The sequence below is a fragment of the Diaphorina citri genome, unplaced genomic scaffold (assembly GCF_000475195.1).
Source record: "Diaphorina citri unplaced genomic scaffold, Diaci psyllid genome assembly version 1.1 scaffold1033, whole genome shotgun sequence".
NCBI classification, from domain to species: Eukaryota; Metazoa; Arthropoda; class Insecta; order Hemiptera; family Psyllidae; genus Diaphorina; species Diaphorina citri.
Window position 1 is genome coordinate 13079 of NW_007378463.1, and position 17563 is coordinate 30641.

Genomic DNA, 17563 nt, shown 5'->3' on the forward strand with positions numbered 1-17563 from the left:
ATAATAATAATAGTGCTTATTTATACTGCTCGCATAGGACTGAAAAGTCCCTTTACTCCAGCAGTAGGCTACTACTATTATTGTGGTCAAATTCTCAATTTATATTGAGGATAAAATTCCATACCTCGGCTGGGATTGAACCCACGCCCTCCTGTTTACCAGGCGAGCGCCTTGACCACTACACCACCGAGGTAGGTAGCCGGTAACATTTGTAGCTGAGTGGGTATCGCCGGTTCAATTTCCAGAAGGATCGAAGTTTTTTTTTTACTTTTTTTAAACTTACTATTTTGATCGCCAACGTCCAGTAATGGACATGGCACACTAAGAAGAAGAACTTACTATCATGAGGCAGACTGGAAGGCTTCAGTTTCCAATTAGAACTGGACAGGGAGATATGATCTAAATGAATTACAGTGGATACGGGATTATTATCCTGCAACATGGAACAAACCGGCCTAGTTAACTTGGAAGGTAGCGCGCCCGTCTTGTAAACGCTAGGTCGTGGGATCGATTCCCGTCGAACCACCAACCTAAAGATCTGAAATCCATTTTTTTTTGTGAACCACTTCAATGGTGTAGTGGTTAGCGCGGTGGATCTGGAGGTTTTCGGTTCGAGTTCAAGTCAAGTCATAAAATTTAGCGTAGTGTATTAAGCGAGAAACGACATGTGTGACAAGCATTTTTGCCACAATTATATTCCTCTATTTTATTTTTTTACTTTCTATTGCCCTTACGTATAGGGAACCTATACAAGGTAATGAGAAACTATTGCAATCGGTCCAAATTTTTAACTTCTATATACAGGGTGTTTTATATATTTTACCTGGGGGGAGCTAGTGTTCTTGACTTGTAGTCTGAGGTTCACTGTGGGTGTAGATTGACTAGAGGCACAGGATCGGGAAGCCAGTACACTGCAGTGCAGTGAGCTGAGGACGGTCAGGTGAAATGTATGTCTCAGTAGGCGATACCTGAGCAACACAAAATAAGTTGGACACATTAAAACTTGAAAAAAAAAAAAAGAAAAAAAAAATGGTGTACTAGGAGCTAGGTAATAAATTTATTCTTTCATTCTTTACACATATTCTTCATCGTCCCTGTAAGTACTTCTGTTCTGTAGGGGTATTCAAATTGCGAAAATACTTCCAAATAGGGACACGGTTAGGCCAAAGGTAACGCGTTTGCTTGTCATGCAAAAGGTCTTGGCTTTAATTACCAGCACGAACAAAAAAAATTGCACTCATAATTCCAAATTTTCACTGCAAAATACGAGTACCAATTTTAACGGTAGGTAATGGTAAAGTTACCATTTGTACTTGAACTTAAATTTGCTAACTTCAATCAGTCATTTTTCCCCTCTCCAAAAAACACCCATTTTTTTGACCCTCCGAAATTGGGGGAAAATAAGGAAAGTAAAAACCAGTCTCCCAGAAACCTGGAACCAAAAATAAACAACACCTACCTGAGTTTGCTCTTAGTATCTCCCACATTATCCGAATCGTAATAGAACAGCAGCTCCACCGAGGCCGGGCCTATCTCAGGCGGGGCCTGTAACCACAGGGGCAGAATATAGGAGCTCCCAGGGGCCAGGGCCGTAGGTAGGGGCACCTCTGTCACGTGAGGGGAGCAGGGGGCTGACGAGGAGAGGCAGAATAGGGCGGGGGTGGGGGACGCTAGAAATATGCGTCGGATGGGATTCGAACCCAGGTTCTTGAGTACAAGACGCAACTCTTGTAACTCCTGACTGAGCACAGTGGACTGAACGTTACGGAAGTAGATCTGTTGAGATAAATAAACATACAAATTTATTTATTGATAGTAAAAAAAAAAAAAAAATCCTGAATATGATTGTGTTAAAGCAGAGCCTATTCACAACTTTTGTCGGTATCACAATCACAGCATTACTAAGTTCCTCCTTTGCATTCAATTTCCATATTTCAATATTTTTTTTTACACTGGTAATGCCGCCACTGGTCGCTACTCGAATAAAGTAGCTACTCACTTGTCCTCACGAGGCTGAGAGCACCCCGAACTCCAAACACAGAGCTGAAGGTTCGTTTTTGGAACGGATGGCGTTTTCCTATCTTGTCCTCCTTCTCTCTTCGTTTTCGGGACGATAAGACCTTATCAGTTATAGTCCCCTGTAACAAACCTCTTGAAAAAAAAAATCTTACCTGAAGACAAGGTGCATACTCGATGACTTGTACAGCTAGAGAGGAGGGGGAGGGAGAGAACTTCTGAGTCCCCGGAATACAAATGAGATCTTCTCTATTGGAAGAACATAGTTGATAACATACACCTTCAATATGAACCTGTCCACTACTCCTCGGTACAGTGGATAATATCACCTGAAATACACATCAACTAACTTCATTCAACCTGTCTATTGGAAGAACATAGTTTTTTTCACTATAAAATGGGCAATTTTTTCACTATTCAATTATTTACATCAGAATCAGAAGTTCATTTTGTCAAGGTTTCCAAAACACACTTACAGTGTGTTTAGACTTTCAGCCCTGATGGCCTCCGGGAGTGAAAATCAATGTTTCGAAATTTCATTTTTGGGACAGAATGTGAACCATTACTAGAAGCACAAATCACCGATCGATTGAAACAATTAAAATTAAATTAGAAACAATTAAACATGAAACAATTAAACATGAAACAATTAAACATGAAACAATTAAACATGAAACAATTAAAATAAAATTAGTTCTCACCTCTGTCTTGGAATCAGGGGCCAGAGTGAGTGAAGTGAGAGGTAAAGGTTCCACCGTAACATCTGAGCTTTTCACTTCTAGTGTTAGATCCTGTTAGTCCAGTGGCAACGCGATTGTTTGCCAAGCAGAAGGTGCTCGGTTCGATGACCACAAAAGACGGAAAAAAATGTACTCTTTCAAAATTTCAATGGATTACTTTCTATTTGTCCCGCCGTGTTGAACCAGAAAAGGAGGCGAGAAAAGGCATCCGAAGTCTATTAATACCATGTTCTATTTTTCCTCCCACCCAAGTACCTCTTATCCCGTGGTAAGAGGTGCTTAGAGGTATTTCCCCCCCGCCTAAGTATCCAAGCAACATTCGTAGCCGAGTGGTTATCGCCGGTTCAATTCCCAGAAGGATCGAAGTTTTTTTTTTTTTTAAACTTACTATCATGAGGTAGACAGGAAGGCTTCAGTTTCCAATTAGAACTGGACAGGGAGATATGATCTAAATGAAACTTACTATCATGAGGTAGACAGGAAGGCTTCAGTTTCCAATTAGAACTGGACAGGGAGATATGATCTAAATGGCGTTTACTAGTCACAAATTTAATTGATACCATGATAAATCAAGGTTTTACATAATTATAATATCTTGTTATGAGGGGAAATCGACATACTCTAATTTTATACCTGTACACACAAGATCGGGGGAGAACAAACCAGTCTAGTTAGCTTGGAAGGCAGAGCGCCTGTCTTGTAACCGCTAGGTCGTGGGATCGATTCCAGCCCGGGACGAACTTTATTCTAAACAAACCGGCCTAGTTAACTTGGAAGGTAGCGCGCCCGTCTTGTAACCGCTAGGTCGCGGGATCGATTCCAGCCCGGGACGAACTTTATTCTAAACAAACCGGCCTAGTTAGTTTGGAACGTAGAGCACCCGTCTTGTAAGCGCTAGGTCACGGGATCAATTCCCGTCGAACCACCAACCTAAAGATCTGAAATCCAATTTTTTTTTGTGAACCACTTCAGTGGTGTAGTGGTTGGCGCGGTGGATCTGGAGGTTTTCGGTTCGAGTTCAAGTCAAGTCATAAAATTTAGCGTAGTGTATTAAGCGAGAAACGACATGTGTGACAAGCATTTTTGCCACAATTATATTCCTCTATTTTATTTTTTTACTTTCTATTGCCCTTACGTATAGGGAACCTATACAAGGTAATGAGAAACTATTGGAATCAGTCCAAAATTATTAACTTCTATATACAGGGTGTTTTATATATTTTACCTGGGGGGAGCTAGTGTTCTTGACTTGTAGTCTGAGGTTCACTGTGGGTGTAACCCTTACGTATAGGGAACCTATACAAGGTAATGAGAAACTATTGCAATCGGTCCAAATTTTTAACTTCTATATACAGGGTGTTTTATATATTTTACCTGGGGGGAGCTAGTGTTCTTGACTTGTAGTCTGAGGTTCACTGTGGGTGTAGATTGACTAGAGGCACAGGATCGGGAAGCCAGTACACTGCAGTGCAGTGAGCTGAGGACGGTCAGGTGAAATGTATGTCTCAGTAGGCGATACCTGAGCAACACAAAATAAGTTGGACAAATTAAAACTTGGAAAAAAAAAATGGAGTACTAGGAGCTAGGTAATAATAAATTTATTCTTTCATTATTTACAATATTCTTTACACATATTCTTCATCATCCCTGTAAGTACTTCTGTTCTGTAGGGGTATTCAAATTGCGAAAATACTTCCAAATAGGGACACGGTTAGGCCAAAGGTAACGCGTTTGCTTGTCATGCAAAAGGTCTTAGCTTTAATTACCAGCACGAACAAAAAAAATTGCACTCATAATTCCAAATTTTCACTGCAAAATACGAGTACCAATTTTAACGGTAGGTAATGGTAAAGTTACCATTTGTACTTGAACTTAAATTTGCTAACTTCAATCAGTCATTTTTCCCCTCTCCAAAAAACACCCATTTTTTTGACCCTCCGAAATTGGGGGAAAAAAACCAGTCTCCCAGAAACCTGGAACCAAAAATAAACAACACCTACCTGAGTTTGCTCTTAGTATCTCCCACATTATCCGAATCGTATGGTAAAGTTACCATTTGTACTTGAACTTAAATTTGCTAACTTCAATCAGTCATTTTTCCTCTCTCCAAAAAAAACCAATTTTTTTGACCCTCCGAAATTGGGGGGAAAAAAAGCAGTCTCCCAGAAACCTGGAACCAAAAATAAACAACACCTACCTGAGTTTGCTCTTAGTATCCCCCACATTATCCGAATCGTAATAGAACAGCAGCTCCACCGAGGCCGGGCCTATCTCAGGCGGGGCCTGTAACCACAGGGGCAGAATATGGGACGGGCCCCCACGGCCGCCACTCAGGTCTATGTCGGATATGGTATCGGTAGAGTTGGTGGACACATTGGGGTCGGTGGCCGGAGTTAGGGCTTCTGCTTGAATTAGAGAGTGACTCACTTCCTGCTTGTGTAGAGAGATTTCTGAGGACACAAAGGGTTAATGTTATTAATAGGACATTATAGGGTTATAGTATTACTAGCTGAATTCCGTCGCTTCGCTCCGGAATCCCGCTAGTTCATCCCGAGGCATGGCCAAACTTGTGGAAAAGGCATGATCCAAATTTCGATTCAATATTGATGTCACTATCAAAACAATAAAAATATTACTGAGCCGTCCTGATTGTAAATCAACTTCTTACAAAACTTAGTAGGGGAGTAGGTATTGTTTTTATTATAGGGACCAATTTCATCAGATTTCTTGCGTAAGGATTTCAACATTTTACGAGATCATTAAAACTTGAAAAAAAAAAAAAAGAAAAAAAAAATGGTGTACTAGGAGCTAGGTAATAAATTTATTCTTTCATTCTTTACACATATTCATCATCCCTGTAAGTACTTCTGTTCTGTAGGGGTATTCAAATTGCGAAAATACTTGCAAATAGGGACACGGTTAGGCCAAAGGTAACGCGTTTGCTTGTCATGCAAAAGGTCTTGGCTTTAATTACCAACACGAACAAAAAAAAAATTGCACTCATAATTCCAAATTTTCACTGCAAAATACGAGTACCAATTTTAACAGTAATGGTAAAGTTACCATTTGTACTTGAACTTAAATTTGCTAACTTCAATCAGTCATTTTTCCCCTCTCCAAAAAAAACCAATTTTTTTTGACCCTCCGAAATTGGGGGGGAAAAAAGCAGTCTCCCAGAAACCTGGAACCAAAAATAAACAACACCTACCTGAGTTTGCTCTTAGTATCTCCCACATTATCCGAATCGTAATAGATCTTTAAATTAGGTTAGGTTAGGTCTTTTGGGGGGATATGACCTTTAGAAACAATGTAATAAAAAAACTGTCGAAAACTATCGATGGAGCCGACTATCGATAGTTTTCCTCCTTTAGGGTGAGGTGAGTAGGCGGGTAGCCTGTCGCCAAATGGTGGGTAAAACCCCCGTCCCTAATAATAATAGACTCTTGAGTGGAAGGTAACCACTAGGCGAGGTTGACTCTGGGGGCGTTCTGTACCACCTAACCTTTAAAACTCCATTATTATGTGGTCAAATTCTCAAATAAATGAGGATAAAATTCCATGTCTCGGCTGGGATCGAACCCACGCCCTCCTGTTTATCAGGCGAGCATCTTGACCACTACGCCACCGAGGCAGGACAGCACCACTAAAGACCTTAGCAGGTAAAAAATCAAGTAACTTCTCATATTCTTACCTGGCTATACTAGTTCGAGACTCATGGAAGCTAATGCCCGAGGCAGGAGTGCCCAGGGGTTTCTCAGGGTCAATAGGAGTGCCTAGAAGTACTTGGATACTTTGCTGATTCACCTGCGGGATAGGTAGCACTAGGTCCAAGTGTGGACTTGTCTTGTTCAATTGCTGAAAGACAAAACATAAAATACATATTTAAAATAACAACATGATCTAATTGAGAAACAGAAGAGAGAAGAGAAAGGAATTTTAAATGTGTAAAGTATAAATGATTGTCACAAATGGTGTTCCTCGCTTAATGTACTACGCGAAATTGTATGGCTTGACTTGGTGGACTCGAACCACCAACCTCCAGATTCGAAGTCCATCGTGCTAACCACTGAGGTTGGTACATGAACTAATTGAACTACATAGTTCAGGGAAAACTAGTCCCAAAAATGAAATTCAGGCTTTCGGCCCTGATGGCCTTAAAAATGGATGTTTCGAAATTTTATTTTCGAGTTTCAAATTTCAATATGAACTATTAGTGGGACCTATTTGAAGCACAAATTACCGAACGAGATGAATTTCCCTTTTTTGGTGCTTCCCCTATTGTCGGGAGAACATGGAAAAATGAAAAATTGGAAAGGCCACAACTTTGGCCCTCGTTGTTGGATTGAGCTCAAACTTGTACTAAAGTACTACGTTTTTTAAGGCCTTTGATATGATGTATCACAAGTAGGGGGTTCTTGATTAAGATTTTGAAGTTGACCTCCCTGGGGCCGCCCCTGATATTGCCGAAAAATTGAGATTCCCTTAAAATAGGTAGCTCCGACCCTGGTTATCGGATCGAGCTCAAACTTGTACCAAAGTACTACGTTTTTTAAGGCCTTTGATATGATGTATCACAAGTAGGGGGTTCTTGATTAAGATTTTGAAGTTGACCTCCCTGGGGCCGCCCCTGATATTGCCGAAAAATTGAGATTCCCTTAAAATAGGTAGCTCCGACCCTGGTTATCGGATCGAGCTCAAACTTGTACCAAAGTACTACGTTTTTTTGAGGCCTTTGATACGATGGAACTAAATGGAAACTTGTAAACTCGTCAAATGAAAACGTAAACTTTAACTCCGTTCCTTCAATCACGTACCTGTAAGGTGAGTATATAATCCCTCAGGAACATCTCCTGTTGGACAGGCGGTTGTTTGCTGGGACCCAGGAGTTTAGCCATGGAGTGGACAGACTCTTCTAGTTGTTGTAGTGAAGCAATTCACAACTTTTGTCGGTATCACAATCACAGCATTACTAAGTTCCTCCTTTGCATTCAATTTCCATATTTCAATATTTTTTTTTACACTGGTAATGCCGCCACTGGTCGCTACTCGAATAAAGTAGCTACTCACTTGTCCTCACGAGGCTGAGAGCACCCCGAACTCCAAACACAGAGCTGAAGGTTCGTTTTTGGAACGGATGGCGTTTTCCTATCTTGTCCTCCTTCTCTCTTCGTTTTCGGGACGATAAGACCTTATCAGTTATAGTCCCCTGTAACAAACCTCTTGAAAAAAAAAATCTTACCTGAAGACAAGGTGCATACTCGATGACTTGTACAGCTAGAGAGGAGGGGGAGGGAGAGAACTTCTGAGTCCCCGGAATACAAATGAGATCTTCTCTATTGGAAGAACATAGTTGATAACATACACCTTCAATATGAACCTGTCCACTACTCCTCGGTACAGTGGATAATATCACCTGAAATACACATCAACTAACTTCATTCAACCTGTCTATTGGAAGAACATAGTTTTTTTCACTATAAAATGGGCAATTTTTTCACTATTCAATTATTTACATTTATCAGAAGTTCATTTTGTCAAGGTCTCTAAAACACACTTACAGTGTGTTTAGACTTTCAGCCCTGATGGCCTCCGGGAATGAAAATCAATGTTTCGAAATTTCATTTTTGGGACAGAATGTGAACCATTAGTAGAAGCACAAATCACCGATCGATTGATTTTCTCATTTTTGGCGCTTCCCCTATAGGCGGGAGAACATGGAAAATAAAATTAGTTCTCACCTCAGTCTTGGAATCAGGGGCCAGAGTGAGTGAAGTGAGAGGTAAAGGTTCCACCGTAACATCTGAGCTTTTCACTTCTAGTGTTAGATCCTGAATATGAATTGGAATGTTCATTGGGTTCCACAGCTCTACATTGACACAGATTTTCTCTGCAAAACAAAATTAGAGAACTTCAGATCTGGAGGTTGGTGGTTCGACTCCAAGTCAAGTCATAAAATTTATCTAGGATTCTAGGCGTATTAGTGGAAAATGAAATTTGTGACAAAACAAAACAATAAAACTTCGGATCTGGAGGTTGGTGGTTCGAGTCTAAGTCAAGGCATAAAATTTATCTAGGATTCTGGGCGTATTAGTGGAAAATGAAATTTGTGACAAAACAAAACAATAAAACTTCGGATCTGGAGGTTGGTGGTTCGAGTCCAAGTCAAGGCATAAAATTTATCTAGGATTCTGGGCGTATTAGTGGAAAATGAAATTTGTGACAAAACAAAACAATAAAACTTCGGATCTGGAGGTTGGTGGTTCGAGTCTAAGTCAAGTCATAAAATTTATCTTGGTGTATGTGGGTAACAGCATTTTTGACTAGCATATATGTAACAAAGTCAAAATTCCTTTTATAAGGTAGCTTTTTCATCATTTGGCTCAATGATAAAAAATATTTTTAGAGGCTTTTTTAAATATAACTTTTGGCCTGAGCAGAAGATCCAAGGTGTCCATTTTTTTTTCAATTGTACATAGATAGGTACACTCTTTTGTTAAATACAAACTGTACAATCTCTATATTTCTGGCAGTCTCTTTCTGGCAGTAAAAGCAGGGTATATTCTATTCTCTACTGTATTTTTGTCAGCTCCCATGGCGTAGTGATCACTGCGCTCGCCTTGCACGCGGGAGACCCGGGTTCGATTCCCGGCGGGGTCATGAAATTTGTATCATGCAAATGATTGATTCCGTGACTGGCTGTTGCGGGGCCCACTCAGCCTCGTGAGAAAAATGAGTAGCTATGACATATAAATGCGCATAGCGACCGGTGCCAGCATGGTAGGTAAACATTGGATGTTAGGATTATTGAGGTACTGGAAAAAATCCTACAATGCTGCAGTGAGCACCAAAGTTGTGATACAATAACACAAAGAAACTGCGTTTACATATTGTATTTTTGAGGTGCTTTAATTTTAACAATAATAGTATTACTTACCTCCAACCACAGCGACAGGCAAATTAGAACTATTATTACTAGAGAATAAACACACTAGGGGTTTGAATAATTGTATTTTTGAGATGCTTTAATTTTACCAATAATAGTATTACTTACCTCCAACCACAGCGACAGGCAAATTAGAACTATTATTACTAGAGAATAAACACACTAGGGGTTTGAATACAAGGGTTACATTGTTATTGACTAGAGATAGAATCTGCTCTTCCAGTTTGTGCCACCTGTAACATTGAGTAAATGGTAACACTTTAGTAATAGAAAGTATCAAATCAAATCAAATCTCAATTTTTTACTTTTTTTTTGTGTAGTAAAGCAGGGCTTTTTCATAACTTTAGTGGGACAGCATTCAATTCCCCCCATTTTATACCGATTCCCCCGATTGCAAAACTTGAAGCCAGAAGGGTATGATTCTATTCCCCCGATAGAAAAAAGAAAGGTATAGTTCTATTCCCCCGATGAACAAAAAATAAAAAACAAGCTTTTTCATAACTTTAGTGGATATCACAACATTACCAAGTGCCTCCTTTTCCTTTGCAATCAATTTCCATATTTCAATCATCTTTTTACGCTGGTAATGAGTGGATATCACAACATTACCAAGTGCCTCCTTTTCCTTTGCAATCAATTTCCATATTTCAATCATCTTTTTACGCTGGTAATGCCGCCACAGGTCGCTACTCGATTGAAGTAGCTACTCAATATTGTTCTCACGAGGCTGCGTGCACCCCGAACTCCAAGCACAGAGCCGAAAAAAACCTCGGCCCCGCCGGGAATCGAACGCGGACCTCTTGCGTGCAAGCCTAGTGTGATACCCACTCGACCACGGAGGTTGCTATAGTAATAGAAAGTAAAGAAAGAATAAAAGGATGGACTCCAAGTACACATACCTACCCGGAGCCAGCGACGATAGCACTTTGAATGTACCAGTTCCCCTTTAAGTTAAGCAACGTTGCGTGTGGTTAGTAACCGGATGGGTGACCATCTGCGCTATCGAGTGCTGCTGGCTGCTCAGGCTGGGTGAGGTGAGTAGGCGGGTAGCTTGTTGCCAAATGGTAGAGGAGGAGAACTATCGATAGTTTTGACTATCGAACGCTATCGATAGTTGAGGCTTGACTATCGATAGTTTTCGATAGTTTTTTTCTGCACATTTTTCGTTTGGTTTGGTCGTTTTAGAAGTGAAAAGTGTAAAAAAAAATATTTTGTAAAAAAAAAAAAATGAAATAAAACCCTGTGACCAAAAAGAAAATTCCTAAATAATAATTTTCTTTAAATTAGGTTAGGTTAGGTCTTTTGGGGGGATATGACCTTTAGAAACAATGTAATAAAAAAACTGTCGAAAACTATCGATGGAGCCGACTATCGATAGTTTTCCTCCTTTAGGGTGAGGTGAGTAGGCGGGTAGCCTGTCGCCAAATGGTGGGTAAAACCCCCGTCCCTAATAATAATAGACTCTTGAGTGGAAGGTAACCACTAGGCGAGGTTGACTCTGGGGGCGTTCTGTACCACCTAACCTTTAAAACTCCATTATTATGTGGTCAAATTCTCAAATAAATGAGGATAAAATTCCATGTCTCGGCTGGGATCGAACCCACGCCCTCCTGTTTATCAGGCGAGCATCTTGACCACTACGCCACCGAGGCAGGACAGCACCACTAAAGACCTTAGCAGGTAAAAAATCAAGTAACTTCTCATATTCTTACCTGGCTATACTAGTTCGAGACTCATGGAAGCTAATGCCCGAGGCAGGAGTGCCCAGGGGTTTCTCAGGGTCAATAGGAGTGCCTAGAAGTACTTGGATACTTTGCTGATTCACCTGCGGGATAGGTAGCACTAGGTCCAAGTGTGGACTTGTCTTGTTCAATTGCTGAAAGACAAAACATAAAATACATATTTAAAATAACAACATGATCTAATTGAGAAACAGAAGAGAGAAGAGAAAGGAATTTTAAATGTGTAAAGTATAAATGATTGTCACAAATGGTGTTCCTCGCTTAATGTACTACGCGAAATTGTATGGCTTGACTTGGTGGACTCGAACCACCAACCTCCAGATTCGAAGTCCATCGTGCTAACCACTGAGGTTGGTACATGAACTAATTGAACTACATAGTTCAGGGAAAACTAGTCCCAAAAATGAAATTCAGGCTTTCGGCCCTGATGGCCTTAAAAATGGATGTTTCGAAATTTTATTTTCGAGTTTCAAATTTCAATATGAACTATTAGTGGGACCTATTTGAAGCACAAATTACCGAACGAGATGAATTTCCCTTTTTTGGTGCTTCCCCTATTGTCGGGAGAACACGGAAAAATGAAAAAAATGGATAGGCCACTACTTCGGCCCTCGTTGTTGGATCGAGTTCAAACTTGTACTAAAGTACTACGTTTTTTAAGGCCTTTGATATGATGTATCACAAGTAGGGGGTTCTTGATTAAGATTTTGAAGTTGACCTCCCTGGGGCCGCCCCTGATATTGCCGAAAAATTGAGATTCCCTTAAAATAGGTAGCTCCGACCCTGGTTATCGGATCGAGCTCAAACTTGTACCAAAGTACTACGTTTTTTTGAGGCCTTTGATACGATGGAACTAAATGGAAACTTGTAAACTCGTCAAATGAAAACGTAAACTTTAACTCCGTTCCTTCAATCACGTACCTGTAAGGTGAGTATATAATCCCTCAGGAACATCTCCTGTTGGACAGGCGGTTGTTTGCTGGGACCCAGGAGTTTAGCCATGGAGTGGACAGACTCTTCTAGTTGTTGTAGTGAAGCAGTGTGTTTGCCTATGGTGAGGTGAATGTGATCTGTGGCCGCACTCCAACCTGAGTTCTCATATATCTGAAATACAAGATAAATACTGGGTCAGTGGTGTAGTGGTCAAGACGCTCGCCTGGTAAACAGGAGGGCGCGGGTTCAATCTCAGTCGAGGTATGCAATTTTATCAAATCAAATCTCAAATTCTTTGTGGTAAAGCAGAGCTTTTTCACAAATTTTATGGAGATCACAGCATTACTAAGTTCCTTCTTTGCAATCAATTTCGATATTTCAATAATCTTTTTACACTGGTAATGCCGTCACTGATCGCTACTCGATTAAAGTCCTCACGAGGCTCACTTTTCCATACTTTGGTGATTTAGGGCACAGGAGGAGCTCTTCCACCCAACATGTTTAATTCATGTTTTCTTTTCATCATGATTTCAGATTTGAATTCATCTTTACCAACCTGGTTCCTGGTAACACACGTCACTTTACGTCAGTACTAGGTGTATATCGGGCCTATAACTCATCCAAACTATATCGAGACTTGAAACTCGGGCGAAATTTATCACAAATAGATAAAGTTCATTTTCGGTACGGCTGGCTTTCTCCCTATCCTGTCTTTCTTCTCTCTTCGCTTTCGGGACGATAAGGCCTCCGTTGTTACAGATTCCTCTATCAAACCTTATCAACTAATTTCGTAAATGAATAAGTAATATACTGATGGATTCTGACGTAAATTTGTGAAGATTCATCTTGAAAAAGAAGAACAACAGTAGCTTATACTCTTCACAGTTGGGGGAGGGGTTTTTATTGTTTATTTGGACAGACATGTTTCACCATTGCTGACATCATCAGTGTAAAAAAAAAGTAATACTCACTTGTTTTGGCTGAAGTCATGACTCACTCGTTGCGTATATCGGAGGAAGTACCTCGCCAGTTGTCTCCTATCACCTGAAATACACATCAACTAAGTTCATTCAACCTGTCTATTGGAAGAACATAGTTGATAACAGACTCCTTCAGTATGAACCTGTCCACTATCACCTGAAGTACACATCAACTAACTTCATTCAACCTGTCTATTGGAAGAACATAGTTGTTAACAGACACCTTCAATATGAACCTGTCCACTATCACCTGAAATACACATCAACTAACTTCATTCAACCTGTCTATTGGAAGAACATAGTTGTTAACAGACACCTTCAATATGAACCTGTCCACTATCACCATTTTATCAAATCAAATCTCAAATTCTTTGTGGTAAAGCAGAGCTTTTTCACAAATTTTATGGATATCACAGCATTACTAAATGCCTAACATCAACTAACTTCATTCAACCTGTCTATTGGAAGAACATAGTTGATAACATACACCTTCAATATGAATCTGTCCACTACTCCTCGGTACAGTGGATAATATCACCTGAAATGTCGAGGTATGGAATTTTATCAAATCAAATCTCAAATTCTTTGTGGTAAAGCAGAGCTTTTTCACAAATTTTATGGATATCACAGCATTACTAAGTGCCTCCTTTGCAATCAATTTCGATATTTCAATAATCTTTTTACACTGGTAATGCCGTCACTGATCGCTACTCGATTAAAGTCCTCACGAGGCTGGGTGCACCCCAAAAATTAAAGCACAGAGCCGAAAAAACTTCGACCCCGCCGGTAATCGAACCCGGGACCTCCACTCAGTAAAGAGTTTGTCACTCACCTGATACGCCTGTCGATAGCACCTCAACGAGTGCCGCCTCTGTTTGGCTTTCGAATACCGATGTCCGGCCAGCACCAAATGGAAAGCATACTTCCGCGCCATACTCCGAGACGCGTACAGATAGCAATAGGCAGCCTGCTCTAATAGGAGACCAGAACGGAGATCTGAATCTTCACTAGTCATACGAACTAGCTGACGGGCTGCCTCCGAATAGGAACCTATGTCCTTGAGAAACTCGAAGCTCAGGAGTGTCGCCCGGGTTGCGAACTGGGGCATTCTGAGGGAAAGAGAATATGATAGTAACTTCCACTTGTAGTTAGGAATCAGCTTTACTCAATACACAAAAAGCCCACTCCGAGGCTTAGGTGGAGGGTGTAGGCCTGTAGAATAGAATAGAATATACCTTGTTTATCCTGCCCGAATAGGACTGAAAAGTCCCTTTACCCCAGCAGTCTAAACAAGGTCTCGCATTTTTGACTAGCATATATGTAACAAAGTCAAAATTCCTTTTATAAGGTAGCTTTTTCATCATTTGGCTCAATGATAAAAAATATTTTTAGAGGCTTTTTTAAATATAACTTTTGGCCTGAGCAGAAGATCCAAGGTGTCCATTTTTTTTTCAATTGTACATAGATAGGTACACTCTTTTGTTAAATACAAACTGTACAATCTCTATATTTCTGGCAGTCTCTTTCTGGCAGTATAAGCAGGGCAGTACTGTAGGGGCAAACAGCCCTAAAAGATGGTAGTAAACCTGTCTCGGTAGCGTAAACTCTCGCCTGGTAAACAGGAAGGCGTGGGTTCGACCCCAACTACGGGATGGGCGTGCTACGACACAGACCACATGAGTCCAATGTAGAAAAAAAAGTGGAGTGGTGGTAAATTTTCCAGTGGTCAGTTTCCCAAAAGAAAAAAAAAACACCTCTACTAGTGAAACACTCAACTTTTTTTCTCTCTTCATAAAAAAAAAACTTTCACTTAAAAGCAGGGTATATTCTATTCTCTACTGTATTTTTGTCAGCTCCCATGGCGTAGTGATCACTGCGCTCGCCTTGCACGCGGGAGACCCGGGTTCGATTCCCGGCGGGGTCATGAACTTTCACTTACTTGCAATGATTCAGATAACAGCTGATACTCTCCTCCAGGTACTCCACGGCCTTCCTAGTCTCTATATCTTTCACTTACTTGCAATGATTCAGATAACAGCTGATACTCTCCTCCAGGTACTCCACGGCCTTCCTAGTCTCTATATTGGCCAGGTAGGCACTCAGAGAGGCCATCTCCAGGCCACCTGCATAGTATAACCACGCGTTGTCGGCCCCGAACTCACGCTTAGCGGAGTGGTAAGCTTGAAACGCCAGATTGTAAAGGCCAAACATGAAGCATAGGTCTCCCAAGCGACGCAACTGCAGTTCTTGGGAATCGTGCGAGTATCTGGAAGGTGAAGGAATGAGCATTAGATGTGTGGGTATCGTGAAAAATGTGTGAATCAGAAATTGGAGAGGACAAGCTATTTCCTATTGGAAGGAAACGGAAGGGAATTTTAATTGTGTTAAGCATATATGCTTGTCATAAAATATCGTTCCCTGCTAAAAATACTACGCTAAATTTCAAGATTTCACTTGGATTCGAACCAGCAACCTCCAAATTTAAAGTCCACCGTGATAATAAAAGGGAAAGACACAATGCTTACATCACAGAAGTAGGAGGGGGAGCAACCCCAGGGCTCTGAGCTCCAGGCTTACTCGTACCAAACCATCGTTTGGTAGCACTGAACAGCGTTCTGCTTACTCCTTTCTTGTTTGCTATCTGAAAAAACAAACAAATTAGAGTGATGGTTATTTTTCAAAATACATTTTTAGATCTAGAAGGAAAATGGATCTAGATGAATGAAATATAGGCAAATGGCAGTATCCTTCATTATGTTTGACTGGGATTTGATTTATTTTAAATATCTTACAAATGGTATTCCTTTGGCTCAATTATGTTGTGTCGCTACTGAAATTCGAACAGCAGTTCCCTCGGTGTAAAACATATTACCCACTACTGGTGCCAAACGACTGAAAAAAGACGTCCCTGTCTATTTTTGCAGTCTCGGGAAAAGCATGTGTTAAGTCAGGAGTCTTTCTGTAGTCATGGCAACCAAATAACAATAACAAAGCCCCCCACCCCCAGTATGTGTAAGTACGTGTAGTTCTTTCTTTTTTTTCGCCCTTCCTTACGGATAATTCTAATAGTTCATCAGGCTTGCGAGACAGAAATGGCGGAAAACTCCCTGTGGGAAGACAGGGAGGTTCGATTTGATCTCTCCTTGGTTCAAATGAAAACCAGACCCGGAGAGAAAATCATCGATAAACTCGACTTCATTGAGGATACCAAAGGTAAAGAAGTGTAAAGGTAGATCATTCGGGGCCCCTAAGGTCCTTTTTTCCGAGAGAGTTCTATACTTCATTCTTCTTCCTCGCCTATTCCCGTGTTCAGACGAGGTCGGCGTTTTTAGTCCCTCTAAATCAGCCTTAGAGTGTTATGAAATAGGTAACTACAAAACTTATTACCTTTATATGATACAATGGATACACGTTCCGGTTTTGATCTTATCCGACTCGAGTTCTAAGCATATATGCTTGTCATAAAATATCGTTTCTGCTAAATTTCAAGATTTCACTTGGATTCGAACCAGCAACCTCCAGATTTAAAGTCCACCGTGATAATAAAAGGGAAAGACACAATGCTTACATCACAGAAGTAGGAGGGGGAGCAACCCCAGGGCTCTGAGCTCCAGGCTTACTCGTACCAAACCATCGTTTGGTAGCACTGAAGAGCGTTCTGCTTACTCCTTTCTTGTTTGCTATCTGAAAAAACAAACAAATTAGAGTGATGGATATTTTTCAAAATACATTTTTAGATCTAGAAGGAAAATGGATCTCGATGAATGAAATATAGGCAAATGGCAGTATCCTTCATTATGTTTGACTGGGATTTGATTTATTTTAGATATCTTACAAATGGTATTCCTTTGGCTCAATTATGGAATACCAAAGGAATGAAATTACTACTGAAATTCGAACAGCAGTTCCCTCGGTGTAAAACATAGGTCTGTTTTTCATTCCGACGTGGGTGCGATGCGAACCCGACGCGTGTTTTTCATTCCACTTCCCCTACTTTAGCGTCAACGCTGCGTCTTAAATCCCTGATGCGAGTCTCGAGCAGCTTCAGGTTCCGCCATATTGTAATTGTATTGAGGGAAATGAAAAAAATGTTTCGTAATTTCTCCACTAGATGTCGTCATGTTTGTTGAATTTCCAATTTTTACCCCCACTCCTGACGCAGAGTGAACGCCGCATCGATGCGGCGTAGGAATGAAAAACAGACCTAAC

The 17563-nt window shown here is 40.7% G+C and overlaps 2 protein-coding genes across 3 annotated transcripts in view; both read right to left on the reverse strand.

Annotated features, from left to right (window-relative positions):
* Positions 1-15989, reverse strand: part of LOC103513840 (trafficking protein particle complex subunit 8-like) — a 20430-nt gene extending 4441 nt beyond the window's left edge. The window contains exons 1-12 of one of the 2 annotated variants that reach the window (XM_026826934.1): positions 15880-15989; positions 15372-15620; positions 14187-14463; positions 12363-12545; positions 11412-11575; positions 9808-9932; positions 8557-8643; positions 2718-2779; positions 2172-2345; positions 1460-1776; positions 824-968; positions 340-433 (exon numbers count right to left, since the gene is read on the reverse strand). In XM_026826934.1, coding sequence (XP_026682735.1) covers positions 340-433; positions 824-968; positions 1460-1776; positions 2172-2345; positions 2718-2779; positions 8557-8643; positions 9808-9932; positions 11412-11575; positions 12363-12545; positions 14187-14463; positions 15372-15565 — 1822 coding nt within the window. In that variant the 5' untranslated portion in view covers positions 15566-15620; positions 15880-15989. The other variant, XM_026826935.1, reaches the window with a different exon arrangement.
* LOC113469328 overlaps positions 1-17563 on the reverse strand; it is a 30391-nt gene that overhangs the window by 6290 nt on the left and 6538 nt on the right. The window lies entirely within an intron of this gene.